The sequence below is a fragment of the Meleagris gallopavo genome, chromosome 1 (assembly GCF_905368555.1).
Source record: "Meleagris gallopavo chromosome 1, MGAL_WU_HG_1.1, whole genome shotgun sequence".
NCBI lineage: Eukaryota > Metazoa > Chordata > Aves > Galliformes > Phasianidae > Meleagris > Meleagris gallopavo.
In genome coordinates, this window is record NC_139404.1 from 170,409,837 (window position 1) to 170,436,220 (window position 26,384).

The 26,384-nt window shown below is 38.5% G+C and overlaps 1 protein-coding gene across 5 annotated transcripts; it reads left to right on the forward strand.

Moving 5' to 3' along the window:
• The first annotated feature begins 625 nt into the window (after positions 1–625).
• CCDC169 (coiled-coil domain containing 169) lies at positions 626–26,043 on the forward strand. Of its 5 annotated transcripts, none has more exons than XM_085216012.1 (9): positions 689–818; positions 4,339–4,448; positions 5,378–5,460; positions 5,971–6,081; positions 6,173–6,213; positions 18,341–18,439; positions 18,568–18,621; positions 22,673–22,749; positions 25,864–26,043. In XM_085216012.1, exons 2-9 carry the CDS (start codon positions 4,381–4,383, stop codon positions 25,955–25,957), a joined length of 627 nt encoding a protein of 208 aa, XP_085072138.1. In that variant the 5' UTR covers positions 689–818; positions 4,339–4,380; the 3' UTR covers positions 25,958–26,043. The 5 variants fall into 5 exon arrangements, with proteins under 5 accessions (XP_010727246.3, XP_085072138.1, XP_085072140.1 ...); XM_085216011.1 differs by lacking the exon at positions 689–818 and adding an exon at positions 4,042–4,268; XM_010728944.4 differs by lacking the exon at positions 4,339–4,448 and having other exon boundaries at positions 626–818.
• Positions 26,044–26,384: the final 341 nt, after the last annotated feature.

Below are 26,384 nucleotides of genomic sequence, written 5' to 3' on the forward strand. Positions count from 1 at the left end.
TTCCAGAACTGGCATAAGGTAAGCAGCAGACATGTGCAGCTAAACATGAGGATCAGGACCCTGCCATTTCTGTATCAGCAAGAAAACAGATTGGCCTATCCCAATGTCACAAGTCTTAGAGCCAAAATTCACATAATTTCAGAGCTGACTTTTGGATGTCAATGCCGGTTTTGGCTACGTTAAAGTAACAATAAAACGTAACTCGTTTGAAACTTGGGAAGCATTGTGTCTTACCTAGCAAGCTTGAGGGCTGTTACATAAGGCTTGCTGATCGCACAACAGAAGTAAATGAAAAACTAGAGCCTTTGTTGATTTCCTAGTGTGCCAGTAAGGCAAAATTACAGCCCATCTCCCTGAAAAAGTGCAGAGATCGTCTCTCCAGTCAGCACTCTCCCAGTTTCACACTGTCTCTTGCATCAAGCGGCGCTTTTCTGAGCAGATGGCGGACCATTTCAGGTCACTAACCACCTGAAATTTCTGGGCTTTATGAATTCTATGGGCTTGTTAAGTAGTCACTTGAATGTAAGAGCTGCCACTGAAGCAGCGAGAGAAAGCGACAGGGAGACAGAGGTTCCGCCATGCAGTACTAAAGCTGTGCGATTAACATAGTCGGTGTCGCCAAGCTTCGCCTTTACAAAGCGGAGAGCTAGAACCACGGCCGCCGCGCAGCCGGGGCAGGGCGGGCCCCGCCGCTCCCTCAGGCGGCCGCCGGACACACAGCGGCCGTTCCGCGGCCCCTGGCAGGGCGGTGGCGCCATGGGGGATCGCGGCGACTCCGAAGAGCTGGAGATGGAGCTGGGGCGGGAGAGGCGGAGGCAGTGAGTGACGGGACTGGGGCCGAAGGAGTCCCAGGAGAGGGGGGCGGGAAAATGGCGGGTCGTGCTGCCTCAGGGGTACCTGCCGGGAAGTCCCCCAGTGCTCTCTGCATCTGTGGGGATTGAAGAGCGCTTTGGGGGCTGGGAGAGTGTGGCACTTGGTGAAAATCTGGGATTGCAGGGGGAAGTGGCGGGCCGTGGTGGGCTGTAGCAGGTCAGGGGGCTGGAACTGGCGGGAGGAGCCTGAGGAAGTCGGTGAATAATTCCAGCCAGAATGAAGCTGGTAGCGAACGGGCATGAGAATGGGGATGGGAGAGGGAGCTGGTGTGGGCCAAGGACGGGTTCGTGGAACAGAAAAGGGCTTGGAGGAGTGATGCCTTGTTGGTGGGGAGAAGGGAATGAGTGATGAGATGATGGCAATACACATTTCTTCCCAGTGGAATAAAGCTGGAAAGCCAGATTTCACTGTCAGTAACTATTCCTGAGACATCTTCCTGGCGTAGTTCTGCAGAGATGGCAGTGTGTGACTGCTTTAAGAGGCAAATGTTTCAGGGATCCAACTAAACAGCTTGATATTAACAGTGTTGATGTAAATGTTCCATTGTGTGGAATTTCAGGGATTTTGTTTTTCTATTTTTTTTTTTTTTAACATTACTGCCTTTTGAATGCTAATAAACCAAAAGTTAAAATACCAGAAGTTCCTTGAGGTGCTGCCTTAATTCAGACCCTTACTTTCTATACGGTTTTCAGACATTCAGTTCCATGTCTGTTTTTCCCCAGGACAGTGTTTATTTCAGCCTCCAGGCTGAGGGTTCTCTGCAGTTGTACTTTATGAAATGTTTATCCGCTAGCAGGAAGGGGAAGCTGAGGTTTATCATAGAGTCAGTATGGTTGGGCATCTGTGCTCAAAACAGTGCACAAAGGAGCTCGGTCATGCTTGCACCTGTGTGTGAGCAAAGGTCCTTTTAATGAATCTTCAGAGTGGTAAGTAGTGTATCAGTGTAAGACAGAGGCTATCCAAAGCAAATACCGACTCTTATTTACCGGACACACCATTTTGTTATTGGTGCTCAAATAAAAAGCTGGCTGGTATTGACTTTGTTTCACTGCTGTGATTTATTATTGTTTTAACTAATGAAAACCTGGGTATTTTATGCACCTGAAGTTCTTGCTGATATCCCTGAGAATGTTCTGCAGCTATGGCCCAAAGCCCAGGTCACACAAAGAAGCTGTGTTGTCTGTACTGATCAAACAAAAACGTATTTAACAAAAGTCTCTGTTTCTATAGCATGGCAGAAATACAGTGAAAAGCCTGCTGCTCCTGGTGGATTCTGCAGCTACGTCCCATGTTTATCTTGTGCATACAAACAGGCAGTACCATTATTGTATTGTTATTTATTCAACTGTTGGCAACCAGGATTGTTAGAAATCAACATCTGAACCAGGCGCCTCTGTTGTCAGTGAATACAGAAGGCTTTAAGGTGTGATTCATCTGACCTACTTTGGTTGGCTGCTTTAGAAGGAGATGACTCACCCTGGGAAGTTTTCTCTCCAATGGATGTAAAGAAAGCTGAGGATGACTGCTTGCAGATAGGTGTCGGCATTCCTAAGTGCAGTCTCACCCATGTCATCCTTTTGCTGGTTTATTTGATTATTGTTCCACTCAGTTTGGTAACAGCCCACCTACCACTCATTTAAGAAGGGATTTTAACTTCAAAGAGTAAATTGAATCATCTGTGTCAGTGAGGGATCTTTACCTAAGTACCTGCTGATTCTCAATGATCGTAGATATAATATTGTGAAAGGCTTTAATGAAAGTCAATAGCTTAACCTGACACTGTAATCGAGATTTAGCACAGGTTCTTTGTGGGAACTGCCATGACAAATGTTCGTAAGCTAGAGAGAAAACATAATACTGCATTATACTTCTTAATAGACAGAGGTCTTTAAGCTGTATGTGTGTGCGTGTCAGCTCACTGTCGATTTACTGATGTCAGTAGAGAATGTGAGAATTCCACTTGGACATTTCAGCTTTTGTGGCTTACCAGACAAGGAGAGTTGCAGGATTTGCCCAGCACACTGCTGAGTGACAGTGCCTGGAGCTTTCAGTGCTATATATGCTCTTCCCTGTGGTGCCATTTTTAATATATGGTATCATTTGCTTTGTTCATAGATTCTGAAGGCACCTGTGTATTTTGTCTTCTACAGGAACCAGTAAAGGCCTGCCTTGTAGCAGGGCTGGAGCCCTAGAACTAATGATTTGCCTTAAGCTTCACCTGTAATGTACCACTAGTCTCCCTCCAGTAAACAAAATGGCTTCAGGCAGTCTTTTGCCCAGTATGTGCTCTAAATGCTGAGATCTGGATAGCAGAAGGTGCAGGAAAATGGTTTTCATCCTAAGTGGCTGTCACTTTCAAGCAAAACAACACCTGCAAACTGTCTTAAGAGGAACATCAGCAAATTTCTGTCTGTATTTTCAATCACAGTCTTCTTATCTGTACTGCAACTTTTTTCTCCTTCTCAAGAAGCTTCCTGATTTTGTTTAGTGGATGTGCATGTCATTAAATTTGATTGTTGAGAAACTTTGGGGCTTCCAGGGTTTGTGGGCTTTCTTCTGTGATGACTGTCAGTTGTCCAGTGATACGGGATAAGATCATGCCTGGTTATTAATAACTGTGAGGCTATTGGTAAAATTATACCAGCTTCAGTGCCCCTTTAAGTACAGCCCAGGGCTGTGGGCAAGCAGCTGCACAGAGCTGTTTTACATTCTCAGTAACAGACAAGTGGTTTGGCTTGTTGTTTCCTATCACAATTAGAAATAGCTCCATAAATGCCAAGTATTCTCAATACAATAGTAAGCTGAAGTATTTACCAAGTTGGTCAAAGTGATTTATTTCTGCTTTTTGACTGTCAATACGGGGAGTGTAGTTTACTGTATATACACTGAAGCAGAGAGTTACTACCGTGGCTACTTTCTAGTTGCTATTGGAATACTAAATGTTTACTATTAATTAATTTTTTTAATGAGAATGGTTTTCATTTCCAAATGAAAATAAGATTTTTCTCAGCAATTACAGCCTGATACCTCACAATGTATAACTTCAGTATACATTTTAGTTAGGAAGGGATATAATTAGAAGTTGGTTAGCAGCGTTGCTAGTGAAGAATAGCAAAGAAGAATAAAATCTAACGTGCTATAAGAGATGTTATGTGTAGTCTTGAAAAGCTGAAAACACTGTGATTGAAGGACTCATTCTTACCATGCTATTCGTCAGCACACAAAATTTTCTTTAAGAGGAATAATTAATTTCATTCGGAAATAGCTCAGCTCTATTTACATCTCCACCGGTGTCCAATTCCAGCTGTTATTTCCTTCCCAAAATGCCATTTTAACACTTGCCTTCATCACAGTTTCCTCTTTTACAAGCACTGAGAGGTTGATAGCAATCTGCTGTAAGTAAATGTTATCTATTTGTGTTGAAAATATGCCAATGATATAATAAGATTTTGTCTTCCTTCTTAGCTATCTGCCTCTGCCATTTGGAGTGGGAACAAATAAGCAGCAATGATCAGATTTCCTCTACTTTTCCTGGATCTAAGCTTTTTGACTTACGTGCTTCAACTGTATCTTTGGTGAGACTTTCACCACCTTTTTTGTCTCCACTATGCTACCTGTACTTTCATTATTTCTTTGCCTGTGTCTCCCCTCTCTAAGTTAAATTTGGTAGGGAAGAACAGCATTAGAGCAAAGAGAGACTGGAAGACCCAGTTCTCTTTGGTCGTGGGAGATTTCTGTCTAATTTTGACTCAGCATGTTTCTTGCACTGAAAACTTACCTGAATTACCTTTTATTACTCTTCTGCTTATTTTATTTTCTTTCAACTTCTGTATTGTTTCAGTTTCTTTTCCCTTCTCTCTCCCCATTCTAGGCATCTTCAATCATGATTGGTCTGCTTCTGTTTCTGTAGCTTTCAGTTGAAACTGATATTCCAAACTATGGAAAATAAAATTCTGCTGTGTATAATCATGGGATGAGCAGTAGATGGTACTGTTCTGATGACAGAGCTGATGTCTACAACTTTATTTCTAATAGAGCTAACTATTTCTTGAAGAACACTTCTAACGAATGTATTCAGAATAGGAAGATTTACATTGATGTGAAAGCTTTCCTTAAAAAACACATCAATAAATAGGACAAACAAGGGTTTTATGAACCCACTATGTTTTAATGAACCATACTAAGATTTAAAATACACCTCTCTTATTTCAAAAATGACTTACGTATTTGTATTGTAGACCATATTCCAATTTACAGAGTTGTGTTCTCAGTTCTTTTGAAAGATCTCAAGTTGGAGTTTGAAAAATGGATGCATTCAAGAGCCGTGGTTGGCTTAGGAAATCTTCCAAAAAAACTGATATGAAATAATCACAAGCTGCTTTTGTAATGTGTTTTGCTGCATTTTGTTTGGAGCTGAGTTGAAAATATATTTGATTTAGTCTTTTTTTTTTTTAATAATTAGATTAATGCAAAGCCATTTTATTGACTTTTCTAAATACTACAGGCAAATGCTTGAAAATTCAATATCTGAATTGAGAAAAACAATAACAGAACTGGAGAAAAAGCTTAGCGGTGTTGAAGATGAAGGTAAGTGAATTGCAACAGTCTTACTAATTGAATAGGAAACACTGCAAATTATTTTTTCTTTTGGTAGAACCTACAGTGATACAAATTTTTATTTTGGAATCTTAGTTTTCCCTTTCCAAAAATAACTGTTATAGATGTGAAATGTGAAAAGTTAAGGAACTTCAATATGAAATGAAAGATGTGAAATTATGGACTACTAAATGCTGCATGTAAGCTTTTTTTTTCTGTTAGCTATTAAAGATATAATGGATGACATGAATTCGTAGAGATAGTCGGTTAATATTCTGGCCACAGTAAGCCCTGTGGTAAAAAGAATCCCTTGATCTATATTTTCTAGCTCTTTTGTAATTGAAATGAATACTTCCTCATTATGAGGAATACTAACTGGAGACCTTCTCAATTTTCTGGAAAAAAAAAAGTAAGAACTACTTGAAAAAAAAAAAGTTGACTTCTACTTGAAATAGCATGAAATAATCTGGGAAACAGAATAACCCTGTGTTTGTTTTTAAGGTAATGAGTGGAAAACCAGATATGAGATGCAAGTAGAATTGAACAGACAGCTGCAAAGGCAAATCAGTATTCTTAAAGACAAGGTGGAGCTTATTCGTGGAAATCCAACAGGTAGAAATGGGCATTCATAATTGTTTTTCAATAAAATTAGTGATTCTATAGTGAATGAAGTCAATGAGTTGCACCTTCTGCTTATTTGTAGATAAACTGGCCATCGTTCGCATCTTTGATCAAATGCCTGTGGTGAGTACAGTGGAATTTAGTTGCTTAAGCTTCAAAACCACAGAAGAAATTACATTAAATTAAATTAATTGTACAATTGTTTTTTTTTTAATGTTATTGTTCCTTGACAAACAATATTAGCGGTCCTGTTGAGAAACCAAAGCAAACAGTCCCACTTAGTTTTTTCAGTTGTTTCAGTTAGGCAATTGGTTATGAATTTATAAGGCATAGAACATAATAATGAAGTGGGAATAAAAGACCTAAATGTTGGGAATAATCATGGAGTAGATTTTTTAACTGAGTAAAGATTCTACATCACCTGCAGTGAGGTGTATGAGATGGAGTAGCTAGACTGATGCTGTCAATAACTGAAAAAATATAAAACCTTGATCACAAAATGATGGAATCTCTTAGGCTGGAAGGGACTGCTTTGTGATTTTCTAGTCCAACACCCATGCTCAAGGCAGGTCAGCTGCAACAGGTTGCTTGGCATCATGCCCAGTGAGATTTTGAGTGTCTCCATAGATGGAACCTTCTCAATTTCTCCGGGCAACGTGTTTCTGTGTTTGAACAATAAAAAAGTGTTCTTTTGGTTTAGATGGAATTTCACATGTTTTAGATTGTGCCCGTTACCTCTTGTCCTGTCACTGGGTACCTCTAAAAGTAGCCTGGCTCCCTTTTTTTCCTCCCATTCCATCAGGTATTTATATGCATGGGTAAGACCCCCCCGAGCCCTCTTTTCTCCACACTGAACAACCCCATCTCTCTCAGCCTCCCCTGCACGTACCAGTGCAATGAGTTTTCCTCACCAGCAGGAAGACTTTACATTTTCGCTTAATTGAACTCCACGAGGTTCCCCTCAGCACAGTCCTCCAGTGTATCCAGCATTACTCACAGTTTTGTAGCATACGTGACAATAAATATCAACAATTGCTGTTACTTTTTGTGTAATACAGTCTCAGGAAAATTCCTTATTGTATAGTAAGTACTCAATTTTTACAGCGCAGGACAAATTGGATTTTTATGTTTGTTTTTTTTTAAGGTTGTATTGCTTAATATGCTTTTATTTCACCAGCTGCATTTCAACAAAGCATAAAACAACTTCTTGTGCACTTACACAAGTAGAAGTGTCTCCATCTGACTCCTATGCTTCAGATTCTGAAGATTAATGGGAGTTCACTGAGCCTAGAGGAGTCTGCATGCTGTGTTAGTGGGAATTATTACCCATTTTAAGCAGTGTGTGAATAATTGATTGCTTATTCTGATCTAATTCATGACTTTCAGATAGTAAATATTCTTCTTAGGTTTAGTACTGTCCTAGACTCCATGGTGTTCTCTAGATGGCTGGATGTTTTTTTTTTTCAAACAGCCAATTAAAGCAATGACAGAAGAAAATCCTTCCCATCCCATTTGCCTGTTTCAGGGACTTGATTTAAAAATACAACTGGAATTATTTTTGAAAAGAAGTCTTGAGCACAGGACACAGGGCTAGAAAATTTACAGCAGTTTGCTTCAGACAAGGTTATTCCCATCAGCCTGTAAAGCATGCACTGGTGTGCACAATGGCAATATTAAAAATGTTTATTTCCATCAAATTTCCAATGTTCTCTTAACCAGTCCAATTACACCTTTGCCAGGCACTTGGAGAGCCATTACCAGTTAGATAATCTCTAAGCTTTATCAGCAGCTGTGCTGCACCAATCCAGTACATTTCTAATCCCTACTAAATTCTGCTTTGCCTCCTCACCTATGAGCTGTCATTCTATGAGATTTGATTACTGTTCCTATAAATGAAAGAATGACAGTGGAACAGTAAGATTCATTCTGCCAAAAGGAGCCTAGGAAACAAGTTAGAGAGTCCTACGCTTACTCAGTGACACCTAGGGAAGTCTGGAGCCCATGTGCATGCTGTGGATTTTTATCCTGCAGTTTTTCATCCTTCCAGTTTAGTGTGAATACATTTGTCTGTTATCCAAGAGTGGAAAAAAATGCTTTGAAATTTAGAAAAAGCTTCATTTTGGCTTGTTTTGATTGTCAGGAGATGGAAAGAGAAAGAAAGTGGATGTGTTTTGGGGACTTTGCTGTCCTTTTTTCACTGAAGCTATCAGGAAAGTCCATGTATTTTTACAGTTACCCCTGTAGAATTCAGAGCTCCTTTTTCTTTGCAATTTTGGCAGATAAAACATCTGTAAAAAATACACAGATCAGTTTGTGATGTGTAAGCATAAAGATTTATCCAAATCATTTTTATGTTTTTGGGAATTGTTCAGAGGAGCATTGGGGAATATTTAGTTTCTCTGCAGATGAAAATAAAGAACAGATGTGGTGAGTGGGTGTAGAAAAGCAGAGATCAGCTGATCATCAATCTACATTCGTTCGGAGTAAAAATGCTGAGAGTGTATATATAAAAATTGTGTGTGTGCATTAAATGAGAAGTACGCTATGATATTTAGTCCTCAGCTTGCTGTTGCATATGAAGTGAAAAGATAGCAAGGTGATTCTTCTAGCAAGACAATACCATTTCAAGAGTGTGGCAACAACAGAAGTGATTAGAAAATGAAACAGCATTTGCAAGTCCTTTTAACCTGTGTTCCCAAAGAAGTTAGTTACACAGTTTGAGTTATTAGAGGCACCTCTAATAATTCTTAATTTCATTACCAGTTTCAGCCATGTTTAACAGAGGAGATATCTCAAAGGCATTAGGGATATTTGTCTCATTCAGCTTGTCATTTAGAGTCTTCTGTAGTCAATAGAAGGAGAAAAGCATATCCGTAGAGTAATTCATCTCATTTAGAGATAGGTAGGATAAAACATTCTCTTGATTTCAAGCACAACAGGGCAAATAAAGATTAGTCATCAGGGACTCTGGCAGTGAGCGAGCTATAAAAAACTGAAAGAGAAGAATACAAATGCAAATTTTGGAGTGATGAAGAAGGAAGCACAAGGATTTTCAGTGTGCATAAATTGCAATAATTGTTGCAGATGGTTTGCACTGTTTTCACTTCAGAATTAGAATCTTACTGATGAATGATTCCTTGCTGTTAAAAACATCCCTAAATCATTTAAAAATACAGTTATTGTTCTTGATGTATTCCTTTTATTTTATTTCAAAAATATCATGAAGGTATCACAAGACAGTAGATGTGGATCCATTACCTTCAACACACAAATTAGAAAAGCCAGGATTTAGAAAACCATTTTTGTGTACTGAGGGTTGATTAAAAATAACCTAAATGGTGACAAGCACAGGGGAGTTGCAACACTGAAAACTGTTTAGTCAGTAATTTCTTTTATATCCCAGTGAATAATACAAATGTCATAGACTACTTCAGGAAAAATTGCAGAAAGAATGCCTTCTCTCCAAAGCTTAACACGGTGTGAATTTTGTTTACTCCTCTTAAACATATTAAGCATTCATTTGATCACATTTTGTCATTAAGTGTGTTTTGGTGAAATACGTGTTGTCTGCTGGATTCCTCTATAAGTGGGAGGAAAATGATTTTATTCTCTCTCACCGTTTCTGCTAGAGAGGATCCCTGGATAGCAGCTTTAGTATGCTAATACCGAAAGCATGCTACAAAATCAGTTCAGAAGAGCACACTCCTGATAGCATTGCCTTAGCAACGCTCTACTTAAAATTAGCCAAGGAACGAAGGTTTCTGTGATAAATCACTGTTTTCAGGACTGCCCAGCACCATAGCTGAGAAAATTCTCACAATAGCAGCCGGATACTTGCTGTAAAGCACTGCCTTTCTGAAACCAGAGTGACTACGTGCAGCAATCCTAGCAGATCAACCTCAATGTTTTTCCTTTATGTTTTAAACCATAAGCAGAACGTGTGGCAGTGTCACACTGGAGAGGGTGTTGGCAGCATAACAGGAGAGGCATCCAGTGTTTATGAAAACACAAAGAAGTTGTACCACAGTAGGTGTTGTTAACTGCCTGTAGGGAACATCATCACTTCCTAATGGCATCTGAAACGTTGACAATTCTTTCAGCAAGTCAGTGTTAAATGAATCTTGTTGCTCTTGCTGGATTACATCACCCATAGCTCTGTGACAAACAGATCTGGTATCTGGTCTTTATTGTCAAGACTGGAAGTATTTTGGAGAAAGTTTAGTCTGTCTCAGTACTGAGCTGCGTCCTGCCTCTTGCCAGACTCCTTTCATCTGACTTAGGACAAGTGTTTTGGATGTCTCCAAGAGACCTTTTTGACTCACAGTCCTTTCCTTTCTTTTTCACATTGGCTTTAGTTGTTCCTCCTGGCAGCCTTGCACAAACCAGCAGCTTGTTTCTCACAAATCACTTTGTGGGTTCCCAGAGGCAGAATGCACTTTGTATTTCAAAGAAAACAATCGGGGAAAAACTTGCAGTCGACTGACATTATTAGCTGGCCATTCTCCAGAGTGCTGCCTGTTCAGGAATTCCAGGAATTGCTTAGCAATTGTCTGGGACCCTTGGATTTCTCCCAAGAAAGATTTGTAATGAATTTCAAGGCCTTTCCCAAGCCTCACAGGAGAGATACGAAATAAAACATTTTGGATTCAACATCATCTTTTAAATGTGAAGTACAGCAATGGAGGTCTGGGTTTTAATTTCCTCCTCCCACTTTGGCAGATGATAAAACAATGCTGTGGGCATCATTGATAGAAAGATTTGGGTAGCACTGCCCTACACCTCTTTAGCTGGAGGAACCAGAATTTTCCAACAGATCTCCAGACAAATTTCCTTACCCCAGTTCTTGACAGTATGTGATGCAAACAGGACTCTTTATTCTCAAATGTTATCTGTGATTCTGTGATTCATGCATTTCAACTGTTTCGAATACAAAGAGCATGCTAACCACAAGGGGGCACTTGGCATTTAAACAAGTGCAGTGATTTTTTCTTCACCTGTACTGAAGCCTTTACAGCATCTATTGCATGCACATCGATTGCATATTTTATGTAGGGATGTGCTATGCTAGATGATTTTTTGTGTATCTTTTTCAGTAACTGCTACGATATATGCTTAAGTGAGTTTATTGATATCAACTTAAAATCAATTTCAGTTACAGTAAAGGTAAAGATGTGACGTTGCTTTTTGCTCTTGGTGAGCTTAAAATGTATTCAAAGATTCAGCTAAATCACCTGCTGATCCTCAACTGCTAGTGCTGGAAGGAGGGGAAAAAATTAATTTGATTTAAAATGTTAAGTACAGTGAATTGCAGAGTCATCTTTTGTGCTTTTGTTGGTGGTGCTTTTCCTACACGACTGACAGATGTATTCCTTCTGTTCTAATTTATGGAGAAAAATTAGAGGATTAAAGCTGAAGCAAATTGCTGTATAGATCAACAGTCTGCATGAGCTCTGATGAAAGCAAATTTCAGCCTCTTGATGATGTCACGTATTTGTCACCTTGTCTGTTGTAGAGTGATTGATAGAAATTGTCACCTCTGTTGTCACTGGTAGCAGGGCAAGGAAAAATCCAGAATGAGAATAACTCATGTGGGTGGCTTTAAAATTCGTCTGCAGTTCCCTTCTCTATAAATTCGTTTTCTGGCAAGTGCTGAGCCAAATATGTAACTTCAGACGAATGAAAAGAAAATTATGTGAAGAAAAGAACTGTAGAATTGATGTTCCCTTTGTGAAACTCTGGGCTTTTGCCACTGCTGGACACAAAACTTAATGTATCATTGCCCTGAGAGTGAATCTTGCTAAGCCTTGCAACATTCCATTACATAAAGAAAGTATTCAGTTAAAATCTCAGTGTGTCTTTTGGCTTACCAGCTTGCTGAGACTGGCTTGACATGGGCAACTTAATGAAAACTAAGAATCTTAAATTCAGGTTAAATCCCTTAGTCAGCTTATGTCTCCTTTTTTAGGAGTACATTGTCCAGCTATTCAAGGCTTAGTAGAAGAACCTGCTATAAATCTGACCTAGACAATATTTTAGTATCCAGCTAAACCAATACCATTAATAAATTCAATTGGCTTCTAAAAATCATTTTCAGAATTTATCTAACTGGCTCATCTTGAAGTCTTGTTGACAGTTTCTCCTGGGAGATTGCTGCACTGCTTGAAGGACTCCTGTTTCTCTCGAGCTCTCACTGGTTCTTGCTTTGTATAAAGGCTTTTTTGAGCTCCTAAAGCTACAAGTCAGGGTAACTATACGTTTTAAGCCATTTACTTGTGTTATTTTGTTCTTTTAAGCACCAAGCTGATTGTGTAACTATGAGCATCAATAATTGAATCTCTTTCAGTGAGTTTTTTCTCTGCTCGCTTCCCACAGAATTCAGTAAAGGCAAACCTAGTCCTTAATGGTCTGGCTAAGCTCATATGCTGGTGTTTCCCACTTCTGGATTTGTATTGCTGTTCAGCAATACTTCAGTTATAGAAGGTCTCAGCTAGTTCTTCAGTTATTGCTTTGACAGTAGGGGTGAGAGGTAACTTATAACCAGTTTTTACTAACGTGGGTCTCTAGGACCTCTCTGAAGTTTTACCACTGAGAATTTTCTCATTCTGTTTTTGAAATTGCCTTCTGTAATGTATGGAAACTTGGAGAATTTTGTTAGTTGAGTAGGAACATCTGTCTGGCAAGATTTGCACTTCAGTATTCCTATTCTGAGCTCTGCAGCATCTGTTAGGTGCCTGGACCCAGCAGCAGAAATCAGAAAGAGTTTGCTGCATGAATTTCCTAGGTATTCTGTGGGAGAAGAGAAGTTAGATTGGAATTCACAATAGAATGTATAATAGAGATGGAAAACCATTGGGAAATTGGTGAGAAAGGTACGAAGAATTGTCTGAAATCCTGTCTCCTTTCCAGAAGTATACATGACCTGGCAGCAATTGTGACTTCTTCTTTCTCCATCCCTTTAAATTTTGTTTTCTTGACTGATGAGCAGCCTGACCTCAAGAATTATTTCAGCATTAGTAAGTAAGGGCAATCTTAAGACATGTTATTCTATGAATTAAAGCTCTTACAGTGTCAGAGAACTAAAATGTAAGTCTGAAATAAAACTTGTTAGTTAATTTTTAGTCTGTTTGGCAGAAGAAATTGAATTTCTAGTATAATATGGGTGGAATATGCATATCAAGTTGTGCTTCATCAGTGCACAACCAGAGCCACCATGACTGCTGGAAAACTTTGCTTTGAGGCTCCGTCAGGGCTTTCAGCAGAAAATTAAGCAGATTTATTAAGTGTGTTCTTATGGAAAACCAAAGAAGCAAAAGTTCAGATGCCTACTTAAGTTTTACAACAAAAACAAGTGTGAAGAATGTAAGATTCTGCATAATTCACTGTAGGATGTTAAATTTTGCTTGAAGTGTAATTTAGACACTAGTCTCTTTCTGATTTTTTTACAACTAATGAATTTATTTATTCATTTAATTTTGATTTTTGGATTTTTTCCCAATCTGTAAATTGGGAGTGATTTAAATTTCTTATTTCTCTGGAGGCACACAGATGATAATTTATTATCATATGATCAACTTATTTCAGTCTGCTTGCTCATCAAAAGTGGTGATGTAGTACGCTGTTCATTTGCTTACAGCTGGATATCATCCTTGATCCAGAGCTGAGTGAGTGCCCAGACATCTGCACGAGACCAGCTGCACTGGCAGCAAAATATAGACAATACTTCTGAAAAGGTTAAAGGAAAATAATAAAAATAATTTAAAAAAGATCTAAAAGTAGTCTGCTCTTGAGGTAAAAGAACTCAAAGAAATTAGACCAATACCATCACTGAGGATATAACCAATTGCTCTGTTGTGACTAACAGCTGCAACACCAAGACTTGCTGTCTTCAGTAACTTATGGACAGTCTAGAGGGTAAAGAAGTAGTGGAGTGTAGAATTACACAGAAGAAATCTTGAGAACTGCATGAATTTTTGTTTTTACTGTGTTTCAGTTTACTACGGTGGCACAAAATGTGTTGTGCAAAAATATGTTGTCATACGATTATGGTCTTTTATGTAGTCAGGTCAAGAAGGCAAAAAAATTAGAAACCTTCTTTATCTGACTTTTTTAATACTGTACAGACACTGGTGCAGTGAACGAGCACATGATCCTGGTGGAATTTGGCTAAATCTTTAATCTGTGGTTTACTCGTTTACTTTCTGTCCTTGAATTGGAGAACATTAACTGTATTGAATATAGGAGCCTTCTATATTAGGACAAAGGTTTAATCTGCATCCAAGATACTTCAGCTTTAATTAGGAAAAAAACAAAAACTCCATTCTTTTCATGTCCAGAGTGTGTCTGTTGTAACAGATTAAAGATAGTAACAGAACAGTTCAGTCATGTGTGAAACATTCTTGAAAGATATAGCTCTTCTTTCTTTCTTCCTTTCTTCCTTTCTTCCTTTCTTCCTTTCTTCCTTCCTTCCTTTCTTCCTTCCTTCCTTTCTTCCTTTCTCTCTCTCTCTTCCTTCCTTCCTTCCTTCCTTCCTTCCTTCCTTCCTTCCTTCCTTCCTTCCTTCCTTTCAACAGTGGGAGGAGTTATTCTCTTGGCAGCTTGTTTTAAAAGCACTGTGTCTTCTGCCATGCTCCTGCAAAATCTTGACTTTAATGAAAATCATTCCTAGGGAAATCAGTAACAGCAGAAGTGATTTTGTGAAAAGTAAAGTTTAGAGATGAATAAGTAACATGATGTACAGACCAATATATGAAAGAGAATTAAAAATGGAATGATTGCACATACTAGAAAGAAGATTGGAGATTTGGAACAGGCAGATGCAAGAGACAGATTCACATGTTTGCTGGATATATCACTTTGTAGATGAATGTTTTAACGTCCAAAGATGAGGATGATCTAGGCTATACACAAGTACTGGTTTTCTGTATCTGATATTTATACGATGTTTGCAACTCTGGCCATTGCAGGGGGTTGGAATTAGGTGATCTTTGAGGTCCCTTCCAAACCATTCTATGATCAATTGGGAAAAATTACAGGGGGAGTGGCTAACATTTGGAGAGATTCATATTATCTTTCTTTCAGTGTTTAATGCATAGGAATCTGGTTAATAGAATCATAAAATCAGTTACTTTGGAAAAGACCTCTACAGTCATCAGGTCAAACCATTAACTTAGCACTACCAAGTCAATCACTAACCTTGTCCCTAAGCTTTACATCCACATGTCTTTTAAAGACCTCCAGGAATGGTGACTCAACTGCTTCCCCAGGCAGCTTGCTCTAATGCTTCTCAACCATCTCATGCAGAGTATTTTTTACCTGATATCCAGCCTAAACTTCCCCTGCTGCAACTTGAGACCGTTTCTTCCTGTCCTCTTACACGTTGCTTGGAAGAAGTGGCCAACTCCTTTCAGGTAGTTGTAGAGAGTGATAAGGTGTCCCCTGAGCCTCTTTTTCTCTGGGCTAAACAATCTGAGTTCCCTCAGCTGTGCCTTGTAAGAGTTGTTCTTTATAGACCATTCATCTTTGTTTTCCTTCTTCAACATGTTCCAGCACCTTGATGTCTTTCTTGTAGTAAGAAACCCAGAACTGATCACAGTACTTGAGGTGGGAGGAAGGCAGTCACTTCCCCACTCCTGCTGCCAAACTTTCTGATACAAGCCAGGATACCATTGGCCTTCTTGGCCATCTGAGCACACTGCTGGCTCATATTCAGCCAACTATTGGCCAGTACCTCAGGTTCTTTTCCACTGGGCAGATTTCCATCTATTCTATCCCAAGTTTGTAGCCTTGCATCGGCTTACAGTCATTGAGAAAAATTAAGTGATATTGCTAAGACAGTGGTCAGATGGTACTGAAAGAATTCAGTTATTCTAAGTAAGAAGACGCTTAATTTAGAAATAAAAACTAAAATCCTGAAACGGATACTTCTTTTACTCAGAGGGCCTAAGTAGACAAATGGAAAAAGCCTGACTAGATTGAAATGGTGGGATAACAAATACTAAAGATACAAACTTAGCAGAAGTGATCAAAACAGAGATAGATATGGTGCATAGCAGATAAAAGGGACTTACATGCTTTAAAGTTCTTTCTTTATCTTCTGCTTGGATGAAATCACCTTGAGGAAGGATAGAAAAAAAATTATCACAATAATATTGGGTAGTTTTTCTTGTTTGTATGTACTGTTCACCCTTTAGCTAGATCTTTGATTCCTACTACAAGCAGTGGAAACCTTGTCAATACTGTCTGCTGAGTGTACAGATTCATATCCAAGTTCATCTCAGTAGGCATCTTTGGTAGAACAGAGACTTGCAGACATTTCAGTAGAGAATAGCCTGCTGCTGCTCCAGAAATATGTGTCTCCTGTACCCCATGTGAGATATCTGTCACGTACAAATGTCTTAGACACCCTGGAGCATTTCAGATGGCAGCTGAATTGAACCCTCTGTAGCTGTTCAGCTGAATGACTCTATGTATCATTGATAGCATTGACTGTGACTCTTAGTAGGGGCTTAGTTCACACATGGATACTCAAATGTAGATATTCTCACCTCAGAGTGAATCCCATCCATACTGTCAAATATTTGAATGATTGTAATATTTGAATGGATATGAATTGGAATGTAACATTATTAGATGATTACTGCTAATATTTCTGAAATATTAATTTATTAAAAGTCGTTCATGATAGGCAAAGCTGTTGACTTTCTGTGATAATAGTTTTTGTTGTCAGGATAAGTACAGTAATTCTGTATATAACTTCTGATAAAGATACCGTGTCACAAGAGAAGTGTCTGATAGTTTGTAGAGAATGAAAACTAGTAGATGTGTTGAATGGGGAAATAGCTGGCAAATGAAATGTAAGAATGAATAGGAGATTGCTGGGAAAGTACAAGCAGAGTTCTTCCAGGACCAGGTTTAGAACTAATCTTAGTGTGATACGTGTCACCTTTATACACGATGTGGAAATAGATGATGGCATTTTCTCCTTACACTGATTACATAATAAAATAGAAATGTGGATGTTGTCTAGAAAAAGAATTACACTGAAGACGAGATTATTAAAAATGGCATTAAAATATAATAGTATAGACCAAAGTATTGAGGAAGAAATAAATGAATTTTGTTATGAATTGAGAGCTGATCACCTGGAATCTGGATATTCTGCTTGATCCCGTGTTAACTGTGAGCCATCACCATGCAGCTGTGAAAGAGCATTACTGACACTGGTCAAGACAATGTGATAGCTTCTGGAGTACTTCATGCTCCAGTATGGTTCTGTTCTCCAGCTGTGAGAATGGGCTCCAGGTGGGTTATAAAGGGGCTACCATGACAGTTAGATGAAAGGACAGCCTACTGTGTGAGAGACCATTGCTAAAAGCTCAGTTTGTTTATCCTAGTAAAATAAATGTTGAAATAAAACATTCCTGGCTTCTGTATGTAACACCAGGGAGGAAGAAGAGCAGTTATCTTAAATATAATTACAATAACAAACAGGTCAAAACTGACCTTGAATAATCTGAGACAGGGAATCAGAACAAATAGTCTGTTGTTAGAGTCTCCTAATAAGAATGTATCTACTAGACAGAGAGGATCAATTTATGAAAGAGATTATGAGAAGCAGTTTCCTCTAGTACTTGGATGTGTGTTCTGATTGCACTGCAAAGAACTGGCCAGTGCTAGTAACCAAAAACAGACTCTGCCAAGGTTACTCTAGCTCAGCTAATTTGTGCACAAAGTAAATGGCTTCACGTATAAGACAGATTGCCCCAAAATACTACATTTTAGCCAAGATCTTAGGCGTTGCCAATGACACCCAACATACCTCATTAGCAAGGCCAGCAGCTTCCTTTACAAGTAGTTTGAAAATGGATGTGCAGGTGGGATTTGAAATCATCTTCCTACAAAAAAAAAAAGCAGCAGTGAGAGTAAATTTTGTTTAGAAGTAAGGAGCAGTTCTGTCTGGTCACAACAAAGTGGCTTTGCTTATCTAACAAGGCACACGAGTATGGAAGACTGTATTTGTATCTTATTAACACAGTGGAAATGTGGAGTTCACAACTGATATCACAACTGATACTTCTAGCATATGGTTAACTGCTTTTGTCTCTGTGGTGTGCCAGCCTGAACCTTGTAAACAAAAAGTGCACGAGAAGCAAACAGAGTGACAAACACAGTAGTGCCTGAAGAGTAAGTAACGTGGTAGTGATGTCTTTGTTCAGAATGGAAATATGTGTTTTATTTACTGTAACCGCAGGACTCCTTAAAGGAGGTTCTTGAACAACTAAAAGAAGAGAAGAAAAGTCTCCAGAATCAGCTAAAAGATTATGAACTTAGACTGGAACAAGAAGCAAAGGTTTGTAAATCACTGTATGCATCTAGTCTATAAAAACTGTTACGTTGTCTGACAGACAGACAAGGTGTGTAGGACACACAATAGAATAGTTTGCTTAATGGTATTCTGTGCTATTTATTTTAACATAGGCTTACCACAAAGCTAATGATGAGCGGCGCATGTACCTTTCAGAGATTTTGCAGGTAAGAAAAAAACATGTGTGACTTAATAGGAGCTGGAGCATCTCAATTGTGAGGAATGGCTGAGAGACCTAGCACTGCTCAGTCTGGGGAAGCAAAGACTGGAAGAGGATCTTGTCAGTGCTTACAAATATCTAAAGGATGAGAGTCAAGTGGATGGGTTCTTCTCAGGCTCTTCTCAGCAGTGCCCAGTGACAGAAAAAGAGCAGTGGGCAAAAACTGGAACATAGGAAGTTCCATGCAATGTGAGGAAAAATTCTTTACTTTGACAGTGACAGAGAACTGGAACAGGCTGGGTTATGTCGATTGGAATTTCATTGCTCACAAAGATAGTCAGTACCCTAAACTGAGAAAGCTGAAGCAGTTTTCTGATACTTGCTTGCCCATCCAGTAGTGACAAGAACTACTGTGCTGCAGTTCAATGTTTCAGCTGAAAAGAGCAGAACCAAATTATTAGTGGCATTGACACCTTAAGAAAATTCCTCCTTTTCATGTTTCCCCCTTCTTATCTTTTAAAGACAAGGTAGCCAGTCAGCTCAGATTGACAATACAATTAAATTTACAAGATAAGGAATAAGGTACTTTGTTTTTATGAACTCAGAGGCTAAATGTTATTACTGCAAATTGTGTAACACATGAAAGTTGATAGTATAAACTGCAGGGAACCTGTAAAGATTTTTAGTACTTCCTGTTGTGAAAGAACTCTTGATTCCTGAATAATGGAAAAGTAAAAGCTTAGTGTGATGTTCAAGAATGATTGTCACGTACTCAACGTCATATGTAAGTGGAGTGAAAGGCTGTAATTAGCAGTGTTTCCATGTGTTTGCTCAGTGGGCAAGTGATGTAGATCATTTCTGCTTTGGGAAATCTGAAGGAATTTCTCAAGCTAGCTTCCCATCATTAAAGCCATAAATAACCCAGAAAATGTGAATAATAACTGTTCGTATCTTTATATTAAACACTGAAGCTGGGAACTGTTGGAGGAAGAAGGTAGGACATAAAAAGATGATTTCATTACTATACATGGTAGCAGGAGGAATACCTATGATTGGTTGCATAGAAAAGCACTTAAACCTGCATAAAACATTGTTTGAAGTGAGGTGTATGCACTGGCACATCGCTTAAGCAGGACACTGGGAACTAGTATATATTATATTTTCAGTAATCAGTTGCATTATTTCAGCATAATTTGGGGGCAAAATAATCATTTTTTGATTAATGTGCCAATCTCCAATTTTCTCACTGCCAAATATTGTCTGAAGTAATTGAAGAGGGATCCTCTGTAATCTATGGAGAAGGATGCTTAAGGTGCAGACCATCACACTTGTTTTAGATGAAGTGGATTTCCTAGGCACTTTCCTGTCTGTATACCTGAGCTATAGGGAGAGCCTAGTGAGCAGTTTAGATTGGACATCTGTCTTTTACATTGGTAATCTGAACAGGATATTCATTCTCATCATGGATGCGAAATAATTATTGGCTCTCTAGTTCTTTCTGACCCCTCAGTGCTATGACCTTAATTTTGTTGTTGTTCTTACATTATTTTCAAATCGACATAGCCTTGCGCTCCTTGTTAACAATTCATTTTGTCATCAGAGACAAAAGCAAATTTGCATTCACCCTAGACTTTTTCAGTTGTGTGAAAATGTTACTGTTTGAGTCTGTACTGTAATGATGACAGCAGTACAGTTAGAAGGATAACAGTATACCACGAGACATTGTTATCTTGTGACTGTAGTATATTCCAGTAACACACACTTGATTACAGAGAATGGGTATAATGTCTCATCAGGCCTTCTTTCCTCATTATTTTAATGCTTTTCTTTAGCTCACAGCAAAAATAAACAAAAAACCACAAATACAATGGAAATTTTACTGATAGGTGCTAAAAATTTGCAGATGCTGAAAGCTTGTGTTTTCTTTCTGCTGTGTTTTCGATCCCTCCTGCAGCCTTCAGCAGAAACAAAAGAGAGAAGTGCTTCTGAGCAGCAGTTTCTTTTATTTATCTTTTTATTATCATTGGCTTTTCACTGTTTTGTTTTTTTTTTAAGTACATGTGTTATCTGAGTGCTATTCTTGTTTGAGTTGGCTGAATCCATAAGCATATAGTTGATTTAAAACTATATTTTTTTAAAAAAAGTTGAATACTTCACAAATTGTAGAGTTCAAGCAAGAGGCAGTGCTGTTCTGCGGTGTGTTCTGGTTTGCTTTTTTTATGTTTTATTCCAGTCTGAAAAAACATTGGTTTGTGATTTGGATTCCACAAATACCAAAGCACTTTCTGGTAGTATTCAGAAATTTGTTAGAGAAGTGAGCAGGGATGAACAATTGCACGTCTTCACAAAAACCATTCTTTCAGGTCAGATTTTTACCACAGACTTTTAGTTACACAGAACAGGCTGATTTGTGACTGAGATCTCTTTGCAGAAAAAGATCACTATAATAAATAGGACCAGCTGAAAAGCTGCTTGTGGAGCTCAGGCTCAGTTTAGTTAGGATGAGCCTGGAGTAAACTGTGCCAGCAAAAACAGTGCTATGGACAGTAATCTTATATACTGACAGACTATATTCATATAAATAAAAAGCAACTCAGAAAGCAGTCAACACTTGGTTGTTATCTCTGGAACAGGTTGCCCAAGGAGGTTGTGGATGCCCCATCCCTGGAGGCATTCAAGGCCAGGCTGGATGTGGCTCTGGGCAGCCTGGTCTGGTGGTTGGCGACCCTGCAAATAGCAGGGGGTTGAAACTCAATGATCTTTGAGGTCCTTTTCAACCCAGGCCATTCTATGATTCTGTGATTCTATGATTCTGTGATCTTGTCACAGGAACACTGCTCAGAAAGGTGATACTAGCCACTATCTTCACTGGAGTTCCTTGAGTGAAAAAAAAATATCTTCCCTTCAAGAAATTAAACCTGTGTAGATCCCATTCTTACTTATGCAAAGTACTCTAGAAAAACTACTTCAGTTATAGCTGGGTTTGCTATGACTGGGTAAGGAATACTTGGCTAATACACTGTACAGCTAGAAGCACAGTAGAAACCATTGTCTTATAAACAAAACATTTCTTTTCAGAGCTGGCTCTTCTTTTTCTCACAAGGGCAGGATGTTTTCATGTTTTTTGAAATGTAAAGTTTAATTTAGGCAGACTTTGAGTCTTCTGTAGGTTACTCCAAAACCTAGTACTAGGCTTTCAAAAGGTCTTTGCTGTCCTGGTGAATGTGCTGTATTGCATGTCATGATTATCATGTATTTATTGCATGTTTTTAATGGATCTCTTTAAAGAGGTTGAGAAAAGTCCGTTTTCTTACATTAGACACCCAAGTGTGACATATCAGCCAGACAAGCCCTACACCTGCTTCATTTTCTGTTTTTCTGTCCATGGCATAGCTGATCCTCTGAAAAGTAGTGCTAGTAAAGGCATCTGGATAAGCAAGCAAGTGCTGGGTGAGGAGGGAGCACTGCAAACTAGAAGCAACTGGTTTGATCCTGCCCAAATTCTGCTAAATGCAATTCCAAGGGTAATAGTTATTTTTTATCAGTATGTCCAGAATTCTAGTCATGATCTCCAAAGCACGCAGAGATTTCCATGCTATGAAATATCTTAAAGTAGTTTTTGTTCTTAATTAATGCTTTAATCGTTCAAAAGTACAGCTAAGTTACTGTAATTTTGTTTTTGTATCCCAGTCAGAAAAGCGTGGTTCAAACATAGTGCTTCTTCATTGGGAATACAGAGCGTGACCAAAAACTTGCTAATTTTAAGTTACATAGTCTCTGATTATCCAACATAATAAGTAGTGATACTTTCGTATGTCAAGGAATGTTGGCATGTGCTCAGTTCCCAAAATCAATAAGACATTGGCATAATAGGTGCTTAAAGTTCTTTGTGGCCGTAAAACCCTAATTGGTCAAAATCAGTTTGGAGAAACCTTACTTCATTTACTTCATTAACTATGATCATGATAAGGATTTAATTATTTTTATTTTTTTATTATTATTTTATTTATTTATTTTATTTATTTTTTTTTTTTTTTGTAAAATCTCTGCTGTTGCAGACCTCAGCTATGCTTAAAACTGTTGAAAGGCAAAAAACAGATGCTCTGACAAGCAAGGAAGAAAAGCACACACTGAGGTATGTTCTTGTTTATATTTCTTCTTTTTCTGCTTTACTTTTTAACTAAATATGGGTTTTTTTTGAATAGTGCAACTCTCTGTTCATGTTAAATGTAACTAAACACAATCCTATGATAACATACTATTCTTAACATCATTTTTGATACTGCTTTTCAATCAGTTTTGCTTAATGCTAAGCATGTTGCATGATTGGAAATACACATGCTTTAAGCAGCCTTTTTGAAATCTACCATCTCTCTGTTCTCCCATCTCAACCTGTGCTGTTAAAAAGGATCTTCTCTTTTACTGTGGAGATGGGGCCCCTTTGGTCCATTAAGAGCAATTCATTTAAATAATTGCTTAGCTTGATACTTTTTAGTGAGTAGAGATTGTAAGGATTTTTAGAATGATAATGTGAGTGATTTTAGATCATAGAATCACTGAATATCCCAAGTTGGAAGGGACCCATTGAGTCCAACTCCTAGCTGGCAACACAGAAAGTCTTCATTGTTCAGCATATTTCTGTTTAATTACATGGGTTAGAAATTTAAATGTGAGAAGAGCCCACCTGTTCTGAACTACAGAGAAATAAAATTAATTTCTGATTGTAGTGCTTGTGAGGTTGCTTGAAATTGGAGATGTGTTTTTTAACTGAAACAAAAACGTTAGTAATATAATGTAGAAAGAATATAGGGAGTCACAAAATTTGGGTTGAATCCAGTATCCTGCCTCCAGTTGCAATAAGTAGATGCCTACAAAAGGGCAGGCAGATAAAATGTTTGCTTTTGGAACTCTCCCAAGTATTTGGAGACTTTCTGAGCTAATACGGTTTCTATGCGTTCAGTATCTCACAATAAATACTCTTCCATGAATCCACTTACCTATATTATTAATACTAGCATCCATAATACGTACTAGGAACATCTACAAATGTAATGAGTAATTTATAAACAGGAAATGTGTACACATATTTGCTTACCTGCTTTATCCTTTCACTCCGTGTAAGCACCAAATAACAGGATTTCAAAAATCGGGATGCTGCAGAGGAGGATTTTAACAGAATATGACTTAATGTCTCTAACTGAAGTTTCCCAGTACACAAAAAGTCCATCGTATTTTCTCCCCATGTCCCATTGTGGAGAGGGTGTGAGAGAGTAGTATGGTGGAGTGTAGCTGCACGTCATTGTTAAACCACTTGTCTCACAAAATAGGTATTGTAACAAAATACCCCTTTCTACCAACTTCACCTCAAAGGATTTTTTTTTTAGTTGTCCTTAGTAGCAAAAGACCTGATTCTCAAAGCATTGGCTTTTATAACCAGCATCTTACAATTTTCACCTCAAATTTTGGTGTTGGTAGACAACATAGAGTAAGAATGAGACTTTGGTATCGTTTGTATTTTAAATACTAGATACAGGCAAATGTCCCTCGATCATGACAAACTTATCACAGCCACTGTTTTGTTACTTCCTTTTAGTTATGTTTTGATTTACTACCTGAAGGTTGTTCATTCAAGCTGACATTAATGAGAAACAATTTCACTCAAGTTAAGAGAAGACCTGTGTGATTGAAAATCAATTGGTCTTGAGAATAATTTGATTTTTTTTCTGTCCAGAATTGTTCTGTTAGCCTTTCAAAAATTACCTGCAGTAACTGCATTTGAAACCATACTATAAAACAATGCTTAATGTTTGTTTTAACCTTAGGTATAGATACAGGAAGCCCAACTCATCTATTAAAAAAACACTGTACCATTTTTGTGTCATAATTACGAACACTAAATTCTGTTGCATTCCTGTTCCTGGTTATCTAAACACAGAGGACAAGTTCAGTAGAGATCCTTTTCTGTGTTATTTCACGGCGTACCAAAAAAATAGACTAGCTGACAGCTGGGGAAAAAAAGCATGGATGTCTTGATGACTCGTGTCTCTGATGTAGTCTGAGGAGCCAATTTAATGTCATTCTGAGCCGTCACTGCTGTACTGAGGCATATAGCAGGGCTTATTAGCAGTTTCAGCACTGCACTTGCTGCAACTACTTAGTTATTAGTTTGCATCTGGCGTAGGTCCAGCTGTGTGCAGAATTCCACACAGACATACGCTGCCTGCTTGGTCCAGTTCTGCAGTGGTTCTTTGACTGTAAGTAATCTGAATGACCAGTTGGTGACTTCACAAACTGAGGCCTATGGTTCTGATCATCCAAGTTCTGAATGGATGCAGCTCCATATTCCTGTGGGACCAGCTCTCCCCTTATGTGGATGCATCAATCTCAAGAAAACTAAGGAGTCTTAGGGAGAGCTTTGCTGGCTGTTTGCCCAGAGATTTGAAGCTTGTGCAGATCATGTCATCACGACTCCTACCACATAACAGAACATTTCTCTGGCTGTCATGAATGTAAAGATATGATTCTGTGACATATTTTCCTTCAGAATGCTTATTATTTGAGAGAGACACTGAAACTCTTTGGGCAATTAGGGCAATATACAGTGCTGTCTGCCTGGTGCAGTGATGAACAGGGAGAGAAAAAAGATACTTTGTGGAAGTGTAGAGATGCTGCTTGATGGTAAGAATGAGCCTTCCAGTTTGTGAAATCACCATTTCCCCCTAGGAGATTTGTTTACATTCTCACTGACTTCTCTTAGATCAGATGAGAACAGCTCCAGTAGGCTTCATGTAGGTGGTTTATGCATCCATGATGAGTACCACTTCAGAAGTCAGCTAACAGCATTTCATATGTAAGATCTCCAGAGAATGATCAACAGACTGACACACCTGCAGAGAGCTGAAACTGCGCCTCCATGGAGTGGTTTTCCATTTCTTGTCCGGGATTATGTAACTGATGAAGATGTCTCATTAGCTTTCTCTTTGTGCAAGCGTTTAGTATTCTGTTCATGTTCTTTGAATGCCATCAATTAGATAACAGGAAGCAGTCAGGAATCATGAGATGAGGATTGTTTTAGAATGCAGAATAATTAAATGCTCTGCTAGCCCTCCAACCTAGAAATATACTTCTTTTTCCTCTCAGGGTTATTAATTCACCATAATAATCAGTTATGTTAATATAAAAAGCATGCAAATTTTTAGCTTACAGGAAATGTGACATTTGATGACTAACTTCATCCATTTTATTTCAGAGGGAGATGCAGCGTTCCGCAACGTCTGAAGATGGTTAATCCCCAAATTAAAAAGACTGCAGGAGTGATGCAGCTTCCAAAACTAAAACCCTGATTTAATATACTTTTTTTTTTTAACTGAAAATTTCTGAATTGAAAATGAATGTGTTTATGCTTTATTACACCAAACCCAGACCAGCACATCTTGTTGGCAGCCATTGTGTCAGTTCCACTTTGCCTGATGGAATTGTTCTTATAGTTGCCATTTTTGTTCTGGTGATCTCTGACTCTTTTTGTTTTGGTTCTCATCACTTATTCTGGGTATCTGGGAGCTGGGATCTTTGGAGAACATTTAGTCAATCTGGTGGAACTGGTAGGTAGTACTGTTGAGTCTGTATGATTTTTGACATCTCAATCAAGGAAAAATGAATGCAGAGTGATATAACCTGAAATGTAATCTCTCTACCTAAAAAGTAAATCTCTGCAGTAATTCCATCCAAGAGCATCTGGTATAGCAGCTAAGAAAATATCCAAGTAGTCTG

Bases quoted from the DNA above. Each gene is read 5' to 3' on its own strand.
- CCDC169 (XM_085216012.1), top strand. From the start codon at position 4,381: ATGATCAGATTTCCTCTACTTTTCCTGGATCTAAGCTTTTTGACTTAC. The intron at 5,461-5,970 runs GTAAGTGAATTG...TTTGTTTTTAAG, and splicing joins TAGCGGTGTTGAAGATGAAG to GTAATGAGTGGAAAACCAGA. The intron at 18,622-22,672 runs GTAAGAAAAAAA...CTGCTGTTGCAG, and splicing joins ACCTTTCAGAGATTTTGCAG to ACCTCAGCTATGCTTAAAAC.